At 48.1% G+C, this 17,500-nt stretch overlaps 8 protein-coding genes across 8 annotated transcripts in view; 5 read left to right on the top strand and 3 right to left on the bottom strand.

Annotated features, from left to right (window-relative positions):
• The window catches only part of LOC126581127 (golgin-84), a 2,060-nt gene extending 1,582 nt beyond the window's left edge, over nt 1–478 (bottom strand). The window contains exon 1 of the mRNA XM_050244594.1: nt 1–478. This exon is cut by the window's left edge and continues 830 nt beyond it. Coding sequence (XP_050100551.1) covers nt 1–381 — 381 coding nt within the window. The 5' untranslated portion in view covers nt 382–478.
• Nucleotides 479–580: 102 nt separating this feature from the next.
• On the top strand, nt 581–2,025 carry LOC126581528 (lanC-like protein 3 homolog). Its single transcript, XM_050245240.1, has 2 exons — nt 581–797; nt 863–2,025. The coding sequence occupies exons 1-2, from the start codon at nt 620–622 to the stop codon at nt 1,957–1,959; spliced, it is 1,275 nt and encodes a 424-aa protein (XP_050101197.1). The 5' UTR covers nt 581–619; the 3' UTR covers nt 1,960–2,025.
• Nucleotides 2,026–2,590: 565 nt separating this feature from the next.
• On the top strand, nt 2,591–3,605 carry LOC126572140 (uncharacterized). Its single transcript, XM_050231208.1, has 2 exons — nt 2,591–2,913; nt 3,005–3,605. Exons 1-2 carry the CDS (start codon nt 2,591–2,593, stop codon nt 3,603–3,605), a joined length of 924 nt encoding a protein of 307 aa, XP_050087165.1.
• Nucleotides 3,606–4,736: 1,131 nt separating this feature from the next.
• On the top strand, nt 4,737–6,387 carry LOC126569451 (uncharacterized). Its single transcript, XM_050226542.1, has 3 exons — nt 4,737–5,033; nt 5,110–5,258; nt 5,332–6,387. The coding sequence occupies exons 1-3, from the start codon at nt 4,768–4,770 to the stop codon at nt 6,156–6,158; spliced, it is 1,242 nt and encodes a 413-aa protein (XP_050082499.1). The 5' UTR covers nt 4,737–4,767; the 3' UTR covers nt 6,159–6,387.
• Nucleotides 6,388–6,583: 196 nt separating this feature from the next.
• LOC126572137 (uncharacterized) lies at nt 6,584–7,763 on the bottom strand. The gene is made up of 2 exons (XM_050231205.1): nt 7,749–7,763; nt 6,584–7,670 (listed from the first exon to the last, which is right to left on the bottom strand). Exons 1-2 carry the CDS (start codon nt 7,761–7,763, stop codon nt 6,678–6,680), a joined length of 1,008 nt encoding a protein of 335 aa, XP_050087162.1. The 3' UTR covers nt 6,584–6,677.
• Nucleotides 7,764–8,555: 792 nt separating this feature from the next.
• On the top strand, nt 8,556–11,208 carry LOC126581161 (uncharacterized). The gene is made up of 4 exons (XM_050244640.1): nt 8,556–8,670; nt 9,431–10,678; nt 10,841–10,939; nt 11,012–11,208. The coding sequence occupies exons 1-2, from the start codon at nt 8,614–8,616 to the stop codon at nt 9,848–9,850; spliced, it is 477 nt and encodes a 158-aa protein (XP_050100597.1). The 5' UTR covers nt 8,556–8,613; the 3' UTR covers nt 9,851–10,678; nt 10,841–10,939; nt 11,012–11,208.
• A 2,020-nt stretch (nt 11,209–13,228) lies between these two features.
• Nucleotides 13,229–14,117, top strand: LOC126570047 (apolipophorin-3-like). The gene is made up of 2 exons (XM_050227499.1): nt 13,229–13,389; nt 13,497–14,117. Exons 1-2 carry the CDS (start codon nt 13,345–13,347, stop codon nt 14,040–14,042), a joined length of 591 nt encoding a protein of 196 aa, XP_050083456.1. The 5' UTR covers nt 13,229–13,344; the 3' UTR covers nt 14,043–14,117.
• Nucleotides 14,118–15,560: 1,443 nt separating this feature from the next.
• Nucleotides 15,561–17,500, bottom strand: part of LOC126572136 (uncharacterized) — a 1,941-nt gene continuing 1 nt past the window's right edge. Inside the window, exons 1-3 of the mRNA XM_050231204.1 lie at nt 17,448–17,500; nt 16,903–17,069; nt 15,561–16,728 (exon numbers count right to left, since the gene is read on the bottom strand). The exon at nt 17,448–17,500 is cut by the window's right edge and continues 1 nt beyond it. Of these exons, the coding sequence (XP_050087161.1) occupies nt 15,561–16,728; nt 16,903–17,069; nt 17,448–17,500 (1,388 nt within the window). The remainder of the gene's footprint in view (nt 16,729–16,902; nt 17,070–17,447) is intronic.

The raw sequence follows: 17,500 nt of genomic DNA, 5'->3' as shown, positions 1-17,500 counted from the left end.
AACGGTGCCTTCCTTCTTCGAACTGATTGAGCTGCGCCTGGAGGAGGTTTCGGAAAAGTTCTGTCTCTCCGATTTGGACGAAAGAGTATCCTCCACGTCCTGCTCGTTGACGATCGATCGGTCGAACGAAGAGCTTGAAGCGGACTTTCCCATCCGTTTCGGCGACCGGACAACAAGGTGCGTTGTTTTGGTGATGTTCCTCGGTTTGGGTGTATTTTGTGGAATGGATTCGCTTTTCGAAATGCTGACCTCCATCAACGGAGTGCTCCCGCCGTCCACATCATCAGAATCGGGTCGTGTTTGCAGAACAGTCGCCGCGTTCTGGTCGATCTTGGTCAGGATATTTTCAGCCCTCCCGGCCAAATCTTGCAGCCACGACATGGTGGCCTGTATGTAGTGTTTTACTTCTCGAACGGATCAGGATTTCACAGCTAAAAACGCAAAAATGCAAACGAAAACGCAGAAGAGCCCTTCTAAATCGTTCCTTGATGATGACAAACAGTGAAGTGGAATGTGCACTGACAGCTGGTTTGATGATGGTTGTCATCAAGTTTATTGTGATCAGCTGGTTCGCGTCCAACTCGGCAAATTTTCCAAAAATAAATCGGGAAACCGGAAAATGTCTGAAGAAAGGTATTTTCCGAATCCGTACAGTGATTATGATGAGCGAGTGCATGGAAATAGCGACGAGTTCGTGCCCACAGCGACGATTCATAAACTCATTCGACACTTCGTCGAGCTGATACTGAACAACCCAGACAAAAACCAGCGAGAGGATCTTTATGTTGGTGCGGCTGGTAAGTGAAACCACCTGCGGCGCATTCACCTGTCCTATCTAATTCCCCTTCCATCCATCCCAAAGGCACGGCATTCATGTTCTGGAAGTTGGCGAAATCGGCAGAGACAGCACACCTCTATCCGTGCCTGGATCACGCTGCAAAGTACATCCTGCAAGCGAAGACACTCGCCGGGAAGAAGGGAAACTCCCCCAAGAACTCGATAGCATTTCTCTGTGGCAACGCCGGAATAGCAGCGGTATCTGCGGCCATTTCCCATGCACAAGGAAACCACCAAGACGCGAGGGCAAGCGTTGGGGAGTTTTTGAAAGGCTATCCGGCATGCGGCCAAGCCGAGGGTTACGATGCCGATGAAGTGTTGGTCGGTCGTGCCGGCTATCTGCATGGAGCCTACTGGCTGAATCAAGTAATTGACCCAAAACCAATAGAAAACACCGTCATCAATGATCTCTGTAATGTAATTGTGAAACGCGGACGGCTGTACGCCTCTAACCAACGTGCCAGATCGCCCCTGATGTACGCATACCATGGCAAAGAGTACCTCGGTGCTGCTCACGGTGTAAGCGCTATTTTGCATGCCCTGCTGGAATCACACTGGTTCATCGCTGCCACCGAGGGCGGAAAATTCGAAAACTGTCCACCCTCTATGCTGGCAGACATCCGGAATTCGATCGATTTCGTGCTTTCGTTGCAAACCAGTGATGGGAACTTTCCTACCCGTCGGGATTCCGACAGATGCCTAGTCCATTGGTGCCATGGATGTGCTGGAATTATCTATCTGCTTGCTAAAGCATACCTGATCTTTAAAGACGAACGATATTTAGAAGGCTGTCGTAGCTGTGCAAACTCCATCTGGCAAAGGGGGTTACTACGGAAGGGGCCGGGAATTTGTCACGGTGTGGCCGGAAATGGGTACGCCTTTTTGCTGATGTACAGGCTGACTGGCGAAAAGCAATACTTGTACCGTGCTGCAAAGTTTGCGGAATTTCTAGCCAGCAACACCTGCTCCGCTCAATTGTTCGCTCCCGATCGGCCGTACAGCCTGTACGAAGGGTTGGCTGGTGCGGTGTGTTTCCTGGTAGATGTGCTGGAACCATCAGCGGCCGCCTTTCCTTTCATGGACGTTTTCGAAAGGAAGGTAAACTTGAATATTGTATCATGAACTAAGTAATATACAAGTAGTTTTATAATAAACATGAAATATAAGGGAAAGGAGTTATTACTTAAATCACTTGTGCGTTACTTCATTGTTTAGACTGTTGCAAAGACATCATCGGCGACAATTACGTAGATACGTTTAACGCACTTATCGTGTTTGTAAAGTTGAACAAAAAATTTAAAACGTTCAACTGAACTCATCCGCTGCAGCGTAACCAACTGGCTTGGCTGGAAGCTTGGTCACACGTGGTTCGTGGATGGGTTCGGTGTAATTTCGTGCCTCAAGCTATCAACTTTCTCGTTTCACTCCTCGCTCCTCCTCGGTAGACCTGGACGGAACCACTTGAAAGGAGAATGCACTCGTTGGTGTGTGGCTGCGGCACGTCGCTGCGGAAATCACCGTTGAGCTCGTCCTTGGTTAGTGTGAATCTACATAACAAACGTACAAACGTGGTCGTCGACGGTCGCGGGTTCACTCTATCTGCACTATGGCTAGGCACCTTAAAGCATCGGTCAGGGCAAGGTATAAAACTTGAACTTTACCGATTTGCTTCCGTCAGTCATTTTCACGGTCACCTGAAGACCGGTAGTGGAACGACACAAGCGAACCAAACCCTTTCCAGAAGCGCAGCATCATGCAGATCCTGGCACTGATTTGTGCCCTGTTGGCGCTGGCCATCACCGTAACGGCTGCCAAGTCCGGCAAAGAATGTAGGCGGAACGATTGCGAGTGTGAGCGAACGATTGTCCGAGGTCCCGCACCGCAACCATACCCGTTCTACAAAAAGAAAAAGTGCAACGTGACGAAACCACTTGAGCTGAAACCGACACATGATGTGTGTTCCTGTGAGCAGGAGCACCGCGTGCGACCGTCGGTGATTGAACGCGTGGAGCCCAAGTTTGCCAAATCGCGATCGTGTGAATGCGGCTATGAAAACCACGGCGCAGCCCCTGTGAAGTAAGAATCCCCCCCCCCCCTCCTCCTCCTCCTCTAGAAGCTCGATCTATCAAGATTCTAATAATTCTTTAATGTTTTCCCCGGTCTGCAGAAAGTATCCAGCGGATCAGATCAGTCGCCAACTGGTGCTGGAGTACGCGAGAAAGACGAAGATCAGCGAATCCGATCTGCACGTGCACGGTCGTCCCATCACCCCACCGCCACCCCCTAAGAACGATGTCATTCAGGAGGAACGACTGTTCAAAAACACGTTGCACGTGCTGGAGATGAAACAGCCGAAAAAGCGCATCACGCATCGCGTGCAATCGTCGGAGGAAACGGAAGGTGTTCCTTGTCATCCGAAGGAGGAAAGCTACTGCGCGATTTGTTACGGCAAAGTCGAAGCCCGTGATCCCAAGTTTGAGCTACTACGCCAGGATGGTCCAGTGTGCGAGGTGTGTAAGGATCTCTCAAGGTCCGAGGAACTCGAGGAAGTTGAAGACATTGGGACGGAAGCGCCACCGAAATCCCATCACTGCAACAAATGCAAGCAACCGAAGAAGTCATGTGGCTGCCAGGAGCAATATGATAGCTACGACTCAGAATCATCGGATGAGGATGACTGTCCACTGAGACGGCGTGCGCGGGCGATCCGTACGTCGGAAGATGCGGTGCCAGCGGTGCCAGCGGTGCCAGCGGTGCCAGCGGTGTAAGGGTTTCCCGGTGAAAGCCTGATCTCGTTTTTTTGTGTGGTTTCAGTTGTGATAGAGAACTTTTAGCATGCTACCGGCAACACATGTTTGTACATAAATACAGGACAAAAATAAATGGACCATTTAAACAAACACTAAATGTCTTTTGAATTACTTTTTAAATAGTTATCTACTAGTGGCTCTGCTATCCTGCTTTGTTCCATGATTCGCGGGTCGTGGGCGTATATTGTATCTAGTTTATTAACCGTTTACCTTGAATCACATCGGTTAATCAATGATCGGTTAATTTTATATAATTCGTATAAACAAGGTAAGATTATCTTAATGCAAATAGATTCTACGCATGTCCTTGATATCAGCGTACCTTGATTAGATTTGATTTATTACACAAAAGGCCCGTAAAATCTTTTTGTGCTGAAGCGTATACGAATTAAACGTCAAGAGAATATAGTTAAATTTATCGTCATATACATGAAATGGAAATAAAAAGGTACTTTCCGTTCGAAATAATTAAGACTACACCAAGTTAATCTATTTCGTGCTTCCACAAAACATGAAATTATATTCGAAAAATTGTTAGTTAACTTAGTTACGAAATTACTGAAACAAAGATTGTGGAACAGTGCACGTTTCATAAGCCGTAGAGTCTCACGTTTACTTATCTCACGCACCCTTTTTTGTAGAGAAAAATGCTTGCACAGACCAAACATTATCACTCCACCGGTAGCGCAACGTGAAAACTGGCGAAACAAAAAAGTAAATTTTCACAATCTACCCGAGAAATGGCTGCTACCACGCTGTAGCAGCGTTGGTAAACATCGTTTCCTTTCTTTCCTGGTGCAATCTAGAGCTGATGCAAGCAAGTCTCAGATGTCCGTGACCGCGCACCCCTCATGCCACAGATCCGTACGTGACCTCGCCAAACTCGCCATCATCATTTACATAACTCCAAACTGCAACTGTGGCTGTTCTGCTGGGACGAGAAACGATTCGCTATCACCCTTGGGTGTTCCGTGTGGTGTGGTGTGGTCCATTGTCAGAGAAAAACCCTCCCGAGCCCATCAAAACTAGCTAGCGTACGGTAGGAGAAAGTACTCCTGCAACCGCACAGTTACAAAGTGGTACGATGAAGTCCTTAACAGTGTTTGCTCTAGCGGGGCTGATGGTGATCATCGTGAGCCTTTCCGTTGCCGTTGCCTATCCACAAGGATGCTACGAATGTTCGAAAGAAGAAGGATATCCACGTGAACCGTGCTGCGAGTGTACTCAGTGTCGTCATCATTTTGAGGTTCAGAAACCGAAGGATCCGGGCTGTAAAAAGAAGTACAACCATCACTTCGATGTAGAGGAGATTACGGGCTGCGCGAAGGAATCATACGAGCGGCTCGATGCTGCAGTTGAGGTGCTGCCCGATCCGGGATGCAAAAAGTGAGTGTTTTTTTTTCCTTCGACGTTAGTAGACATCACAGTCAGTGATACTAACAACACGTTTCGATCGTTGCAGATCGTACAATTACCATTATGGGGTGGAGAAACCCTGCGGATGCGACAAGGAAAGCTACGAGGCACTGGACTTCCAGGTGATTAAACCGAAAAATCCAAAGAAGTGCAAATCCGTGAAGCTCCAGGCTCATGCTGATCATCCTGTTCGTGGTAAGCACCAGCGGTTTGTTTGGAGAAAGTCTAACAGTTAATGCTTTGTTTTATTCACTCTACTCACCTCCAGCATGCCAGTGTGACTGCAAAAAACGACGGTATGTGATGGGAGAGACATCGCAACAAAACACTACCAGGCCAAGTATCCTAGAAGCTGTGCCTTCCTGGGACCATGACGATAGTGATCGTAACCGGATACCGCGCCTCAAGCGTTTTGTTAAACCAAGTTCCCCTCAGACTCCGTTCCAATTCTTTCTCAAGCAACCCCAGCTGCTACGTAGCCGCATTTTGCGATCGAGAAATTCACACATTTTGCGTGTCGCGAATGATCCACGATCGAAGCGGAAGAATGACGAGCTACCATTGCTCTTCTCCAAGGATGGTTTCCACTGTCACTGTTATCCATCCAATGGCGCTAGCCCAGCTCCTCCTTCGGAGATAGTTGGTGCCGCCCAGTCTAAACCGGCCAGTCGTGATCAGGAAACGCCAGTGCACATTGGCGATGTAGGGCGTCCGGTTACGTATGAGCAGATCAAGCAACATCTGGATGCTCTACCACGTAGCGAGTACGGCCCGACCACGAACGATATGATTGGCAATTTAACTATTCTGTTTTACGATATCTATCAGCAGAAACATAAGAATAACTTCACTCTTCCTCTCAAGTACGGCACTCGGACCGTGATCAATGAGGGCGACGGTTTGTATCGGTATGACATCAAACCGATCGAAGGTGTCTACGAGCCATCGTCGATAAACAAGATCGCCTCCAAGGCGCTGAAGATTGCCGGGCGAAAGTTGGATCGAAAAGTGGGCCAGAACGGTGCTCGGTCTAATCGCGTACGGGCCCGATCCGCTGCAGCAGCCAATCGAGGAGATCCGGTTACGATCAATTAAAGCGAGCCGCCCGGTTGTAGTCGATTCGATTTGTGGCTGCTGTATACGTTGAAAGCAGTAGCTCAGTGTTTCTAATAAGTTTTCGTTTTTTAATTAACATGACCCCAGCTAAACGGACTCCTGACAGGGACTCACAGACGACCGGACGACATCGGACTGGAGACTCGATGCTGTACAAATGACTGTACAATGACCTAGGAATTTTATGTGATGTAGCGACTTCAGAGACCATAACGGGAGAAAATAAAAGAAGATATTTGTTCAGGTATCTACCAAATAATCTTTTGATTTTTAAGGTAGCTTACAGTCTATGACGTTCTGGGACGATTAATTTTTTGGCCATTTATCTTCTACGAGAACATCATATTGCACTCGACTGAAACGCAAAAAGAAAAGTTTCAAAACTGAAACTGAGAAGTGCGTGATAGTTATAACATTTTACACATTTATTAATTATGGCCAAAATAATTTAACGCCACTAAACAAGCTGGAACACATCAACGATCAACAATCCATCCATCAATAGTGCTCATCCGATTCTGCCTGGCTTTCTTCACTGCTACTGCTCTTATCGTCCACTTCTTCCGTGCTCTGACTTTGGGTATTTGCGCTCAGTTTCTTCATTGGTCTTCGATAAGGAACCTTTCCCTCGTTGCTAGCATACCGACGCACTTCCTGATCGTTCTCAGCCTCGGTAGATTTCACATCAAAATCTTCCTCGTCGGAATCTGTGCTGCTGGCGTTTTCATTTGCGGAATCATCGGAAGCTTCACCACTGTCTTCACCACTCTTCCGTTGACCTGTCTCGAACAACTGGCCCTCATCGCCATCATTATTTTCCGAGCGAATGTACTGCTTCTGAAACATTAACTCACTCTCCGCGCCTTCGTTCGACGATGGTGCTGCGTTGTGATTAGCATCATTCTTTGTTCGGCGAGCCACCTTCCGTCTGTAAGGACGCGATCGCGGTTCATCGTTGGACGCATCGCCACTGTCCTTGAATTGTCGCGCAGGTCGCGGCTTCTTACGATCACCATCGCGCGATCGTGCCTGCTGCTGGGCTAGACAGCGCATCAACCGACGGACTCCCTCATGGTTCCGATCTTCCATTTCTTGCAGAAACTTCCGGAAGCAACCCGGTAGCTCGAGATCATCGAATCGCTCCTCAACTGAAGTCTTCTTCCTGATCCTCAAGCTTGATCGTTGCTCGGCCGACTCAACGCTTTCGGCCTCTGGCTCGGCACGATTCTGCTTCAGCCGGTTTCCCTTCTGCTTCTGCTGGTTCTGGAGGTTCTCCAAATGGGAGTAGATCTTGTACGGTCGTCTAGTTTCCATGAGCGTTTGCCGTTTCACTTGTTGGTTATCGCTGACCGACGGAAGTTCCGCAGATTCCAGCTGAAACCATACCGGTTCCAGCTCGATCTTCAGATCATCTCCATTTCTCAGCTTCCGGATGTGCATTACGTGCTGTGAGGCTTCGGCATGGTCATGGAAGTTGTTGTCACCGTACACCTGTGACGAGATGAGGAGATTCACAGAAAGTGAGTTCGAGTTCATCGGAAAATATTTTTTCTAACACCTCTTGCTTACCTTCGCTGGTGCCATGCTTAGGGCCATCAGCAGTGAGCCAGCAACGGCAACAATTCGCACAACACGGTTCATGGTTCAGCTCGATACTGGCCAGACGGGGGCCCTTACGCCAGCACTTAGTATGGTAGCATCTCCCCATGGGGCTCCCCAACGGGCACACATGTTGATAGATTCTTAAGGTAAATAGTGGTGTTTCTGAAACTGAAAAGAAACACACGAAGAATGGCCCTCTCGCTTCGTGTGCGAGGTCATTTGCACTGGTGTCAGATTCAATTTTCCTCCAGAGAATGTTAGTTTTTCTGTTCTACGTGACTTTTACCGAGACAGTGGCTGCTAAACAACTGCTACTCCCAGCTTGTCCTTCAACACACGGCACACAACACACCTCTGAAGCGACTGGAAAAGCGAGACAAAGCAGCACGATAAAGTGCGCTAAACCACCACAAATCGTGGCAAATGATTGGATGATGATCACTTTTCAATTGACTAAACAGTGGCCTTGACCTAATGCTAAGCCGGTTGTATAATTCTAGTGATCAATCTGCCATGCCACCACCATTGAAAATCAGAGTAACCAGCGTTGGGTGCCTCTAGCTTGGGTTGCAACAAACATAAGTATAGACGCTGGGAAAGGCGTTTACCTCCCCGGGTACCATAAGCTATGCTTTCCAAGCATTTTTCTGTCAATGCCAGCACCATTCTACGCGAGGAGATGGCCACCGATGGCCGCCCATGAGTAGCGAAGAAAGGTAAGGCCTGCTCACGCCACAGCTTAAACTATGATGTGTTTCTTGCAGTTGTGGTTGATGTGCCGGCAAGAGTGCCACCTACCAGCGGCGTTGCTGTTTCCGTTGGTGAAAGAACCATGAAGCTGCTGCTCATGGTAACCGCGGTTGCATTCCTCCTAGGTCCTGCCCAGAGTGTAAGTTTCTCGAAAAAAAGACGACAACATGCAACGGGTTCAGGCCGATTTCACATTGAGCAGTCTATAATGTACAAAATCAAATCTGAGCCACCAAGCAGCGTGCAAAGTGTAGCAGAAGCTGTACGTTTTTCCTCAAGGCTGCTTAGTGCCCGGCAAAAACGAAGTGCTGAGAGCTCGCGATCGCCTCTACACGAGATAGTGCTCCGCATACTCGACAGCATCCAGATTATGCCGAAAAAGAGGTCAAGGCGGCACGAAAGTTCATCCAGTCTTCCGGTAATAGTATTGACATGCAAATCGTCATCGTCGGCGATTCGCGATTTCCTGCTTGCCATGCTTCCTCATCCATGGTGCATACGGTTGTGCTTTACTATGCTGGGCTTTGCTGCTGCTATTGCTGCTTTTAATGTTTCACTTAAAAAGCAAAAACTGTGCGTGATATGTAATGGGGGTAGGGTAGGTGGTGGTGGTCTGCGTCACCCACAATCAACCACCGTATCGGATCCGCATGATCGTTTGCACGTTTTCGCCCCTTAATACGCATTAAGTCGACAGTCATGGCCATTTAACCGGCTTGATCGCTCGTTGGTTCGTTCGTTCGTTCGTTCGTTCGTTCGGGTCGCTAATAGAGGCCTGAGGACTGCTGTTTACGTAATTTGATAATGGTGGTTTGGGTGTCGGCGATCGGGTGTGCTGCGACGGTTCTAGCGATTGGTTTGAAGAACTGTTTTCGCTCTCATTATCTCTCCGGAAACAGCTTCCCTTACTTCGCAGCAGCATATTCGGTAGACGTCGAGCAACGGAACGACCACTGCTAGCCCTATCACTGGAGTCGAGTGAAACGGCCCCGGCACGGGCACCCGAGGACTCAGAATCGGAACCGCTATCGGCTGCTGGTGAGCTGGAGGATTATGACGATGAAGACAGTGAACCAATGCAATGGGACCACCACCCTCCAACGTACCACGAGCTCTGGGCGTCAACCTCGCAAAGCTTCTACGACGTACTGCTGAATGTACTGCAATTAGTGGGCAACCAGGTCCGACAGGAGGTGCAGCGGACGCGTGTGCAACAAGCAGCCGCACTCCACCCATTGCCCATCAGCGATGAGTATTACGATGATGACGACGACTATGGCGACTACGACGATGCATACGACGACGATCTGATGGTCTGATGCATCAATTTGCTGACTGGAGCAAAAACATAATTTAATTCCTGTGATGGGGGTAAGAAGCGGAGTAGTAGCGTGGAAGGGACGGTCGGAGAGTGGGAACTGGAGCACCGAGACCCGGCTGATTGACATTGAATTTCAATTGGGCCTCCATTGCGTGGAGCGCAGGAAGTAATTGATTTCAGGGTTAGCCAACCGCGGGAACACGTGACGCCAATGTAGTACGCTAAATTGTGTTGAAAAAAAGAAACTGTGAAATGTATTAAATCAACATCCGTACCGTGCCCGTAGAGAGTCAGAACACTCGCCACTGCTTACACTGCTCCGGGCTGATAGGGTGGTTTGACCTATGTGATCGACACACCATTACAGCGTTTGCATTGCCGATAGGACTGATCGTATGGTGCGTGTTCGTGTGCCCAATAATCAGCTGATAAGAGGGGAAAGGGATTCGGTAGGAAATTCCGGAGAATTTGCTAGCTACACACAAACACGCACACGGTGAGGTTTCTTTTCTGCCATTGAACTGCGCTTATGTCGCCCTTAAAAGCACCATCCCTATCGATCCTCGCCTCACCACACGAGATGGGGATGTAGTTGTTTAAACTGTACGTTAGGCCACCGCAATCGCAAGTAAATAAAACATGACTTCACGGGCGACGACATTCAGCATTCGTGTGCGATAACTCCTCGGTGTCGGTTCGCTACTTTCGTGCTGCTAAACGCTAGCTGCTGTTGACCACTGTGCCCGCCTGTGACAAGATCAACCCAGTAGCAACCATCATGGCCAAGCTAGCGCTGCTTTTCATTGTGATCTTCTGCATCATCCAGGTCTGAATCGAATCCGGTTGCAAAAGTGGCAAAAAAATAAATAAAGGAAACGGGATGGGAACATCCTGTAGTCGTGCTGGCCGGACATTCACGTTGAAGTGGCTCAGAATTTTGCGTTGTGAACTATAGCGGGTTTGTTTTTTCCTCTCTCCTTAAAAACAGTTCACCGTTGCTGCTCGCCTACGCCGTGACACGCTTGAGGATGGCATTGATGCCATCAAGAACAAAGTCGGCGAAGTCCTGAACAAGGAGACAGTGGATGTAAGTAGACGCGGTGGTAGACGAGTGATCGAAACGTGTATGCTCATGCCCTTATTTCATTGGTTTTTACAGACCTTCATAAGCAAGTTGAGTGAGTTTGGGAATCTGATCAAAACGAAGGGAGAAGATCTTTTCACGAATAAGCAGTCCGTTCCCGAGGTTCCCGTCAATAAGGAATGAGCGGTTACATTGATGTTTTCTTGTCAGTGTCCCTTTCAAAGCCAATCTTGGAGCTGTAAAAAATAAATATCATTTAACAAACCACACAATTTCCATCTCTTCCGTTGTGTTATTATTTACATTCCTTAAGGCATTGCAGGAAACTGATCAATATTTTTGCGGATTATTCCATGATTATTCGCATAATGATTTATGATTTGTTTATGGTTTATGAATTAAAAATTTAATTTCTAGCTCGAGTAGTTTGATGCCGAAAGAAAGTACAACATACATATTTGCATACGATCGCTCAAGGACTATAAAGAAATAATGTTTTTGCAGAAAATAATGCGGTTTTGTGCATGCAAACTGCTTCGACAATCGTTTGTTAACGGGGGACTTTGGTATTTAATTTTTTTTTGCGACACATATTCTTAATATTTTTCCCTGAATGCTGATCCTTTCAAGAACATTGTGTAAAAATTTTGGATCAATCGAAGCAAAACTGACAAAGTTAAGATTTTTGCAGCTCGCTTCTTTGAAAAGCGTTTCCCTAAACCAACGTTTTCAAAGTCGGTGCCCATCGTACCGTAAAAACTTCTGGACCGATCGATTCGAAATTTTTAACACATAATGCTTACACTTTTTGCCAGGTAGCCTCGTCGAAATTTTATGAAAATTGTTTATACTTTTTTTTAGACAAATCTTTAAAATACGTGTTTTTATGCAAAATGACAAACAGCACAACTTTTCCAACATTAAAAATCTGCCAAAAATCGAAAAATAGGAAATTCAACAAAAACTCTCCGGGGTTACCTAGATAAACTAATAATCTTTCAAACGAGTATCCATTTGTATTTTTATGATGAGCTATCACGCAGCTACGATGGGCACCGGGAAAAGTATGATTTCGAAGACATGACTGCCTAAATTTGATGCCATGGATGAAGTTTTCATTCAATCTTCCTCAAAAGAGAACTAAATATTCTTCGAAAGTTGTACTTTAATATGCCATTCATTTGAAGGAATAAAGTTGAATGGTTACGACACAAAAAATCGTCAAAAATGATCTTTGTTTTGGTAAGAAATTACCGAAGCCCCCCCTTAAGTCGACTAATGTCGACATCACGCTTTACCGCGTGAGTTATGCTTTACCATAAATATTACATAACTCATGGGGTAAAACGTTACGTCGACATTAGTCGACTTTACAAACGATCGTCGATGCAGTTCGCACCCACCAAACCGCAGCATCAAACGGAACTAAAGCAAATTAAATAAAATAACATACGATTATTCGTAAGCTTTATTTTTGTTTGTTTAGTAGGTATGGGATTCTGGAAGCGACAAATTAACCAAGTGAGTTCGCCATTCCATCTCAGCACATCCACGCAAAGGAACTTTTCCTTTCACTGCGCGAGATGCTACTAACCTATTCTGTACCTATTCATCACCTGTGTGTGCTGAGGCTTATGGTCCCCCAAACCACGCACACGCGTTCATGCGAACGTGTTCGAAATACAAAATGACCCAACGCTCGATTTGGCCACAAAAACCAATCGCACTCTGCCTACTAGATGAGACCACAGTGGACCAGTTCGACCGTTACGTACTAATCGCTACTTCCGAAAGGAAATGCTAAAGGTATGCGCTCGGCTGGTAAGCCGTACAGTATCTGTCATGATGGACAGGAGTGATAATTAGAATCAAAATATTATGAATAGCAGATCTACACCATAGAGTGCATAACGTGGGCCCGCTTCTAGAAACAGGCCGTTACAAAGGTCAGCAGAGAGCACAATAGCGTGGACTGGCGATAAGCGATCGCGGAGGAAAATTTCAATCGAACTTTGCCCACATGGAATGCTCCCGAAAAATCAGACCAACAACTTGTTAGCAGCCACAAATCTCTGCCATAGCACCCTAGTCGTGTTGGCGATCCTCGTGGCCGTGGTTCCGATTTGCGCGGTCCGGCACCGCATAGCCAAACCTTCGACGAATCAGCGCTTGGTGATTAGTCAACAAATACACGCCCGCACACAGACAACCGGGGCTTCTGCCGTTAGTGCTGCTGCTGCTGCGTTGCATTTGGTGCTGGGTGGGGAGAGTATAAAAACGCACGATCAGCGCGTATCCCGGCCTCAGTTGTTGACTAGAACTCTGCCCCATCACCTCCGTAGCTCCGTCAGTTCGCCAGTGATTATCGCAGTAAGCGTGTAACAGTGATAAGCTAATACGTTCTGACAATGGCCAAGCTGGTGTACCTTATCCTAGCCCTGTGCGTCGTTCAGGTGCGTTTTTTTTTTCTCACGATCGAGCTGATCGCTGGCATCGTCGTTGGCACCACCGCCACGGTATATTAATCTGAACATGTTGGATTGTTTTCGCTCATCTGTAGGGTACGTTTGCGCGCGTTCGCCGTGATGCTCCGGCTGCGCCGGCTGCCCCGGAGAAATCCTTCTTCGACAACTTGCTGGCTGTGGGTGGACAGATCACGGTTGCGTTTGAGGAAAGCCGCCAGAATGTGCTGAAGTCGCTTGGCTTCCAGTCGGACGACGAGGTCGTGCAGACGATCAAGAACAACACAGAGCAGTACGTGTCGAACCTGCGGACCGCCCAGACCACTATCCAGGAGGAGCTGGCGAAGCACTCGGATGTGTTCGACCCGATCGTGAAGGATCTCAACGCTAAGCTGTCCGAAACCGCGGCCACGCTCTCCCAGCAGAACCCGGAGGTGGCACAGAAGGCCAAGGAGTACCAGGAGCAGGTGCAGACCAACCTGCAGTCGCTGTTTGCCGAGGCACAGAAGACGGTCGAGAAACTGAAGGAAGACTCGCGTGCCCCGACCGAGAAGCTGCAGCAGGCACTGAAGCAGATCTACGATTCGACCCTCGAAACTCTTAACAGCACGGGAGAAAAGGTGAAGCAGCAAGCCGCTAACTGATCGGGATGCGGGCTACCGGGCGTGTGTTTGTGTGTTTTTTTAAATAAAGTTCAACATTTGTACTAAAAGGAAAAACCAAAACGTGTGTATCGCTCCGTTCTCGATGGTTCTACTTTCGGTAACTCAATTTTTGATTTCAGTTGCATAAATCCCAAACAGCAGTGAACCTTCCATGATAATGACCATGAAACACCCATCGATCCGGTTTGCTAATCTGCTCGCTGGCAGGCTTAGTGCCGATGCCAGCAGCGGCACCAGCACCAGCAACAGTTAGCAGCAAATCCATCCCGTGACTATCAGGTTCCATGCGACGCGCCCAGCTTTGCTGACACTGGGTCTTCCCAGGGGTTATCGGAACATCACGCGGAACCGTTTTTACTTCTTTTTTTTTGTGCGCACGCGGTTTCGGGCATATCAGCATAAACATTTTAGCGGCACTTAAAATATTGGCAATCGTATCATTTCCAGGCGAGGGTCCAGGCCCATGAAGGCAAATTTGGCGGGTTAATCATTAAATGAAACATCGCAGAAAAAGAATTACCAGCCACCATGGCAAAACAATGCTTGCGTAAGACGCTCGAAGAGCTAACGACGCCGTTTGCCCATCTACGTCCACCACTCATTTGCAATACGATGGCCAAATAAAAACTCAACTCTAAGCCAGCTCTAAGGGCGAGACAAGGTAGCAGAACGAAGAGCATCAGCGAACTCGTCCGTCTCGACACGTCGCACGGTGCTGACAGGAGTGACACAATTGGAAAAGATAATGCATAATGGTTCCGCTACAAAGTGCGCGTCCATTATGGTGACAAAAATTCCGGAACCAGTCCTCACCCGCACTGGGTGAGGGTGGTTCCACTCCACTCGTAAACACTCTGTGAGGCCATAACTTGGATCAGCTTGAACTGGTCTGGTTTGGAAACGAGATAGTGCAGGGCATCCATGATTATCTACTTTACGTTTACGTTATCTCGGTTGCGCTATCTGTGGCGTGGTCACATTCGATATGTTGTCCGGTGAGGTGCATCCAACGGGGGCGCGTTAGTCATCCAGGTTGGCTCGCCGTCGTCGCAGTGCCGGCTCGTGTTTAGTGGTCAGGGTAATTGTTAACGTATGACGCATTCACCGTAGCTTCACAGCATTGTTTTGCTTGTTAGTTATTTCAATAACTCGCAATGGAATTAAATTTAATGGCTTGTTGTAAATTCGACTAAATACTACCATTACGTTTGTTCACAAAAGAGCAGCTTTTAATGTATGTGATGACATCATACCACGCTTTGCATTATTTTACAATATTCCAGTACATACTGTATCAGGGATCCAGAGTGATAAATGAGATTAAAAAAAAAGGAAATTCAAAAAAAAAATATGCTGGACGATTTTATTTTAATGAACGGGTCTTTTTGATTACCTCGCACTTCCCTCCCTCGAATTTTTATTTACAAAAAAAACAAACCCAGATAGCTCGCAGCGTCGCTAGAGTTAAACCCCCACGCGCCTGGCCGCACTTGTGCTCTAGTACATCTCGTCGCTCTCGTACAAGCGCGCGAGCCGCCTTATCGATTTCTTCGTTCGCCTTTGTATCAGCTCATCGACGTGGGAAAAGATCGTCACAATGCCCATCAGTCGCTCGAGGGCACCGTGGACCATCTGGGCCCTTTCCATGCTATTTTCCCCGTTCTCCTCCTGCGCCAACAGATGCGAGACGACCGGAAACAAATGGGCAACGTCCGCGGACGATCGCCGTAGATCGTTGTAATCGCCGTAACCATACGCTGGACCAGAATCGTTCAGGTCGTTCTCATCGTCATCATCACCTCCTACATCGTATGAGTAGTTGATCTTTCGTGCCCTGCGCTTCCGTGACTGGCGGCAGCTGCATGTACCGGAGGCTGCTGGATCGGTGGACCGTTTCATGCTTCTCGGGCGGAACCGAGATACGCTGCGAGACGGGTGCATGCGACCGAACGCTGGGTAAGCCAAAAATTCATCCTCCAGATGTTGCAGATTGAGCTTGTTAATGTCGATCCTGGGCTGCGCTACTGGCTTTATGCTGCTCGTGGAGGTACTCTCTGGTTCCGACGTCACCGTTGATGGAGAGGTCGCTAGTGGACCTTCCGTTTCGACCGTGCTGGGGCTAGAGGTGGTGTAGAACTTCCTGCGCAGCTTACGACGAATCTTACGTACAGTGATCGTACTGGATTGTACCGTCCTCGTGGTTGTCATTGTTGTCATTGTGTCCGTTGAGGCGGCAATCGATCGATTTCCGGTAATAGGGGAGCGCTTTCCATCATCTAGATCATCCTGTCGTCCGGTGCTGCTCTCCGTATCCGGTTTTGAATCGACCGGATCCATCCACTTGCCTTTAACTAGTTGCTGGTCGATTGCCGTTTTGTCGTTTATCAAAAACTCATCTTCGATCCCATTTTCCTTGATATGAACTGGCGGCAGAGGTTCCGCGTTGCTAGCAGGAAGCTGTCTACCTTTCAAGGACTCGACGTCCCCAAGATCTAGCTGATTCACGGTTTCATAGCCCAGCTCGGTGAGGGGCGGTTGCCGAACATCGTCCAGAAACGTTTCTCTGTCGACGCCTTCGTCATGATCCCCGTCATCGAGATGATCTGGCCCATGGGCGAACGGTCTCGTGAGGTACTGGTTCAGCAGTTTCACCGAAATCATCTCGCTCATCGCTGTGGTGTGTTGGTTGCGTTTGTTTTGTTCGAAAATACGACACCATTGGCAGCAGCACCACACAGAAATAGGAAGACAACACATTAAACAACCAGATTAGACGCGTCGTTATCAATTTGCCGCAAAGCACAGTGGCCGGCACGAGTGGCCTTCTTCTCGCTCAAACTTGCCTTTTTCACGGTCGAGCTGATCGGCCGGATCTTGAAGGTCCTGCGGTGGTGTGTGGAGCTGCACGGCCTCACCGTAGTCATCGCGAGGCACTATACCGACCGGCACGTTGGACGGTTGTTTGCTGATTTCCAGAAACCGTGCATCTGATTGTAGCATCAACAGCTACAAGGAGAACACATCGGAAAGGTCACCAGAGCACGCGGCCAGCACGGCACAAAGTAGATAGAAAGAAGAAGAAGAAGACGAATCATTAAATGGAGGTTGAAAAAAAAAACACTGAAAAACCACTCCGCTAGCTCCTCGCGTTATGTCACTCGCTTATCACATTCACGGATTATGTCACTCGGGCCAGCGCGCTCGAAATAGGAAAAAACTGCATCCTGCACACCGAGCACCATGCGCTGATAAGGTCCTAAGCGCGTGATTGGTTCGTTCGTTAACTTTCTAAGCTTAATTAATGGTCACAACGCTACAAGAACTTGGATTTCCGTTTCTTTTTACGCTTCTTTCGGATGCGAGAAACACAGGACAGAGGCTTACCGACGACAGCGATGTCATCACCAGCACCAGCACGAGCAGCCGAGGGCAGGACA

Source organism: Anopheles aquasalis, chromosome 2 (assembly GCF_943734665.1).
Source record: "Anopheles aquasalis chromosome 2, idAnoAquaMG_Q_19, whole genome shotgun sequence".
NCBI classification, from domain to species: Eukaryota; Metazoa; Arthropoda; class Insecta; order Diptera; family Culicidae; genus Anopheles; species Anopheles aquasalis.
The sequence above is the reverse complement of the archived record's forward strand: the minus strand, read 5'-3'. Positions and strand labels throughout refer to the sequence as shown.

Excerpts from the sequence above, each read along its gene's own strand:
- LOC126581161 (XM_050244640.1), top strand. The coding sequence starts at position 8,614 with ATGAAGCTGCTGCTCATGGTAACCGCGGTTGCATTCCTCCTAGGTCCT. Across the intron at positions 8,671-9,430 it reads TCCTAGGTCCTGCCCAGAGT|CTTCCCTTACTTCGCAGCAG; the intron begins GTAAGTTTCTCG and ends CTCCGGAAACAG.
- LOC126569451 (XM_050226542.1), top strand. The coding sequence starts at position 4,768 with ATGGTGATCATCGTGAGCCTTTCCGTTGCCGTTGCCTATCCACAAGGA. Across the intron at positions 5,034-5,109 it reads CCCGATCCGGGATGCAAAAA|ATCGTACAATTACCATTATG; the intron begins GTGAGTGTTTTT and ends CGATCGTTGCAG. Across the intron at positions 5,259-5,331 it reads TGCTGATCATCCTGTTCGTG|CATGCCAGTGTGACTGCAAA; the intron begins GTAAGCACCAGC and ends ACTCACCTCCAG.
- LOC126581528 (XM_050245240.1), top strand. The coding sequence starts at position 620 with ATGTCTGAAGAAAGGTATTTTCCGAATCCGTACAGTGATTATGATGAG. Across the intron at positions 798-862 it reads TCTTTATGTTGGTGCGGCTG|GCACGGCATTCATGTTCTGG; the intron begins GTAAGTGAAACC and ends TCCATCCCAAAG.
- LOC126570047 (XM_050227499.1), top strand. The coding sequence starts at position 13,345 with ATGGCCAAGCTGGTGTACCTTATCCTAGCCCTGTGCGTCGTTCAG. Across the intron at positions 13,390-13,496 it reads TAGCCCTGTGCGTCGTTCAG|GGTACGTTTGCGCGCGTTCG; the intron begins GTGCGTTTTTTT and ends GCTCATCTGTAG.
- LOC126572140 (XM_050231208.1), top strand. The coding sequence starts at position 2,591 with ATGCAGATCCTGGCACTGATTTGTGCCCTGTTGGCGCTGGCCATCACC. Across the intron at positions 2,914-3,004 it reads CACGGCGCAGCCCCTGTGAA|AAAGTATCCAGCGGATCAGA; the intron begins GTAAGAATCCCC and ends CCCGGTCTGCAG.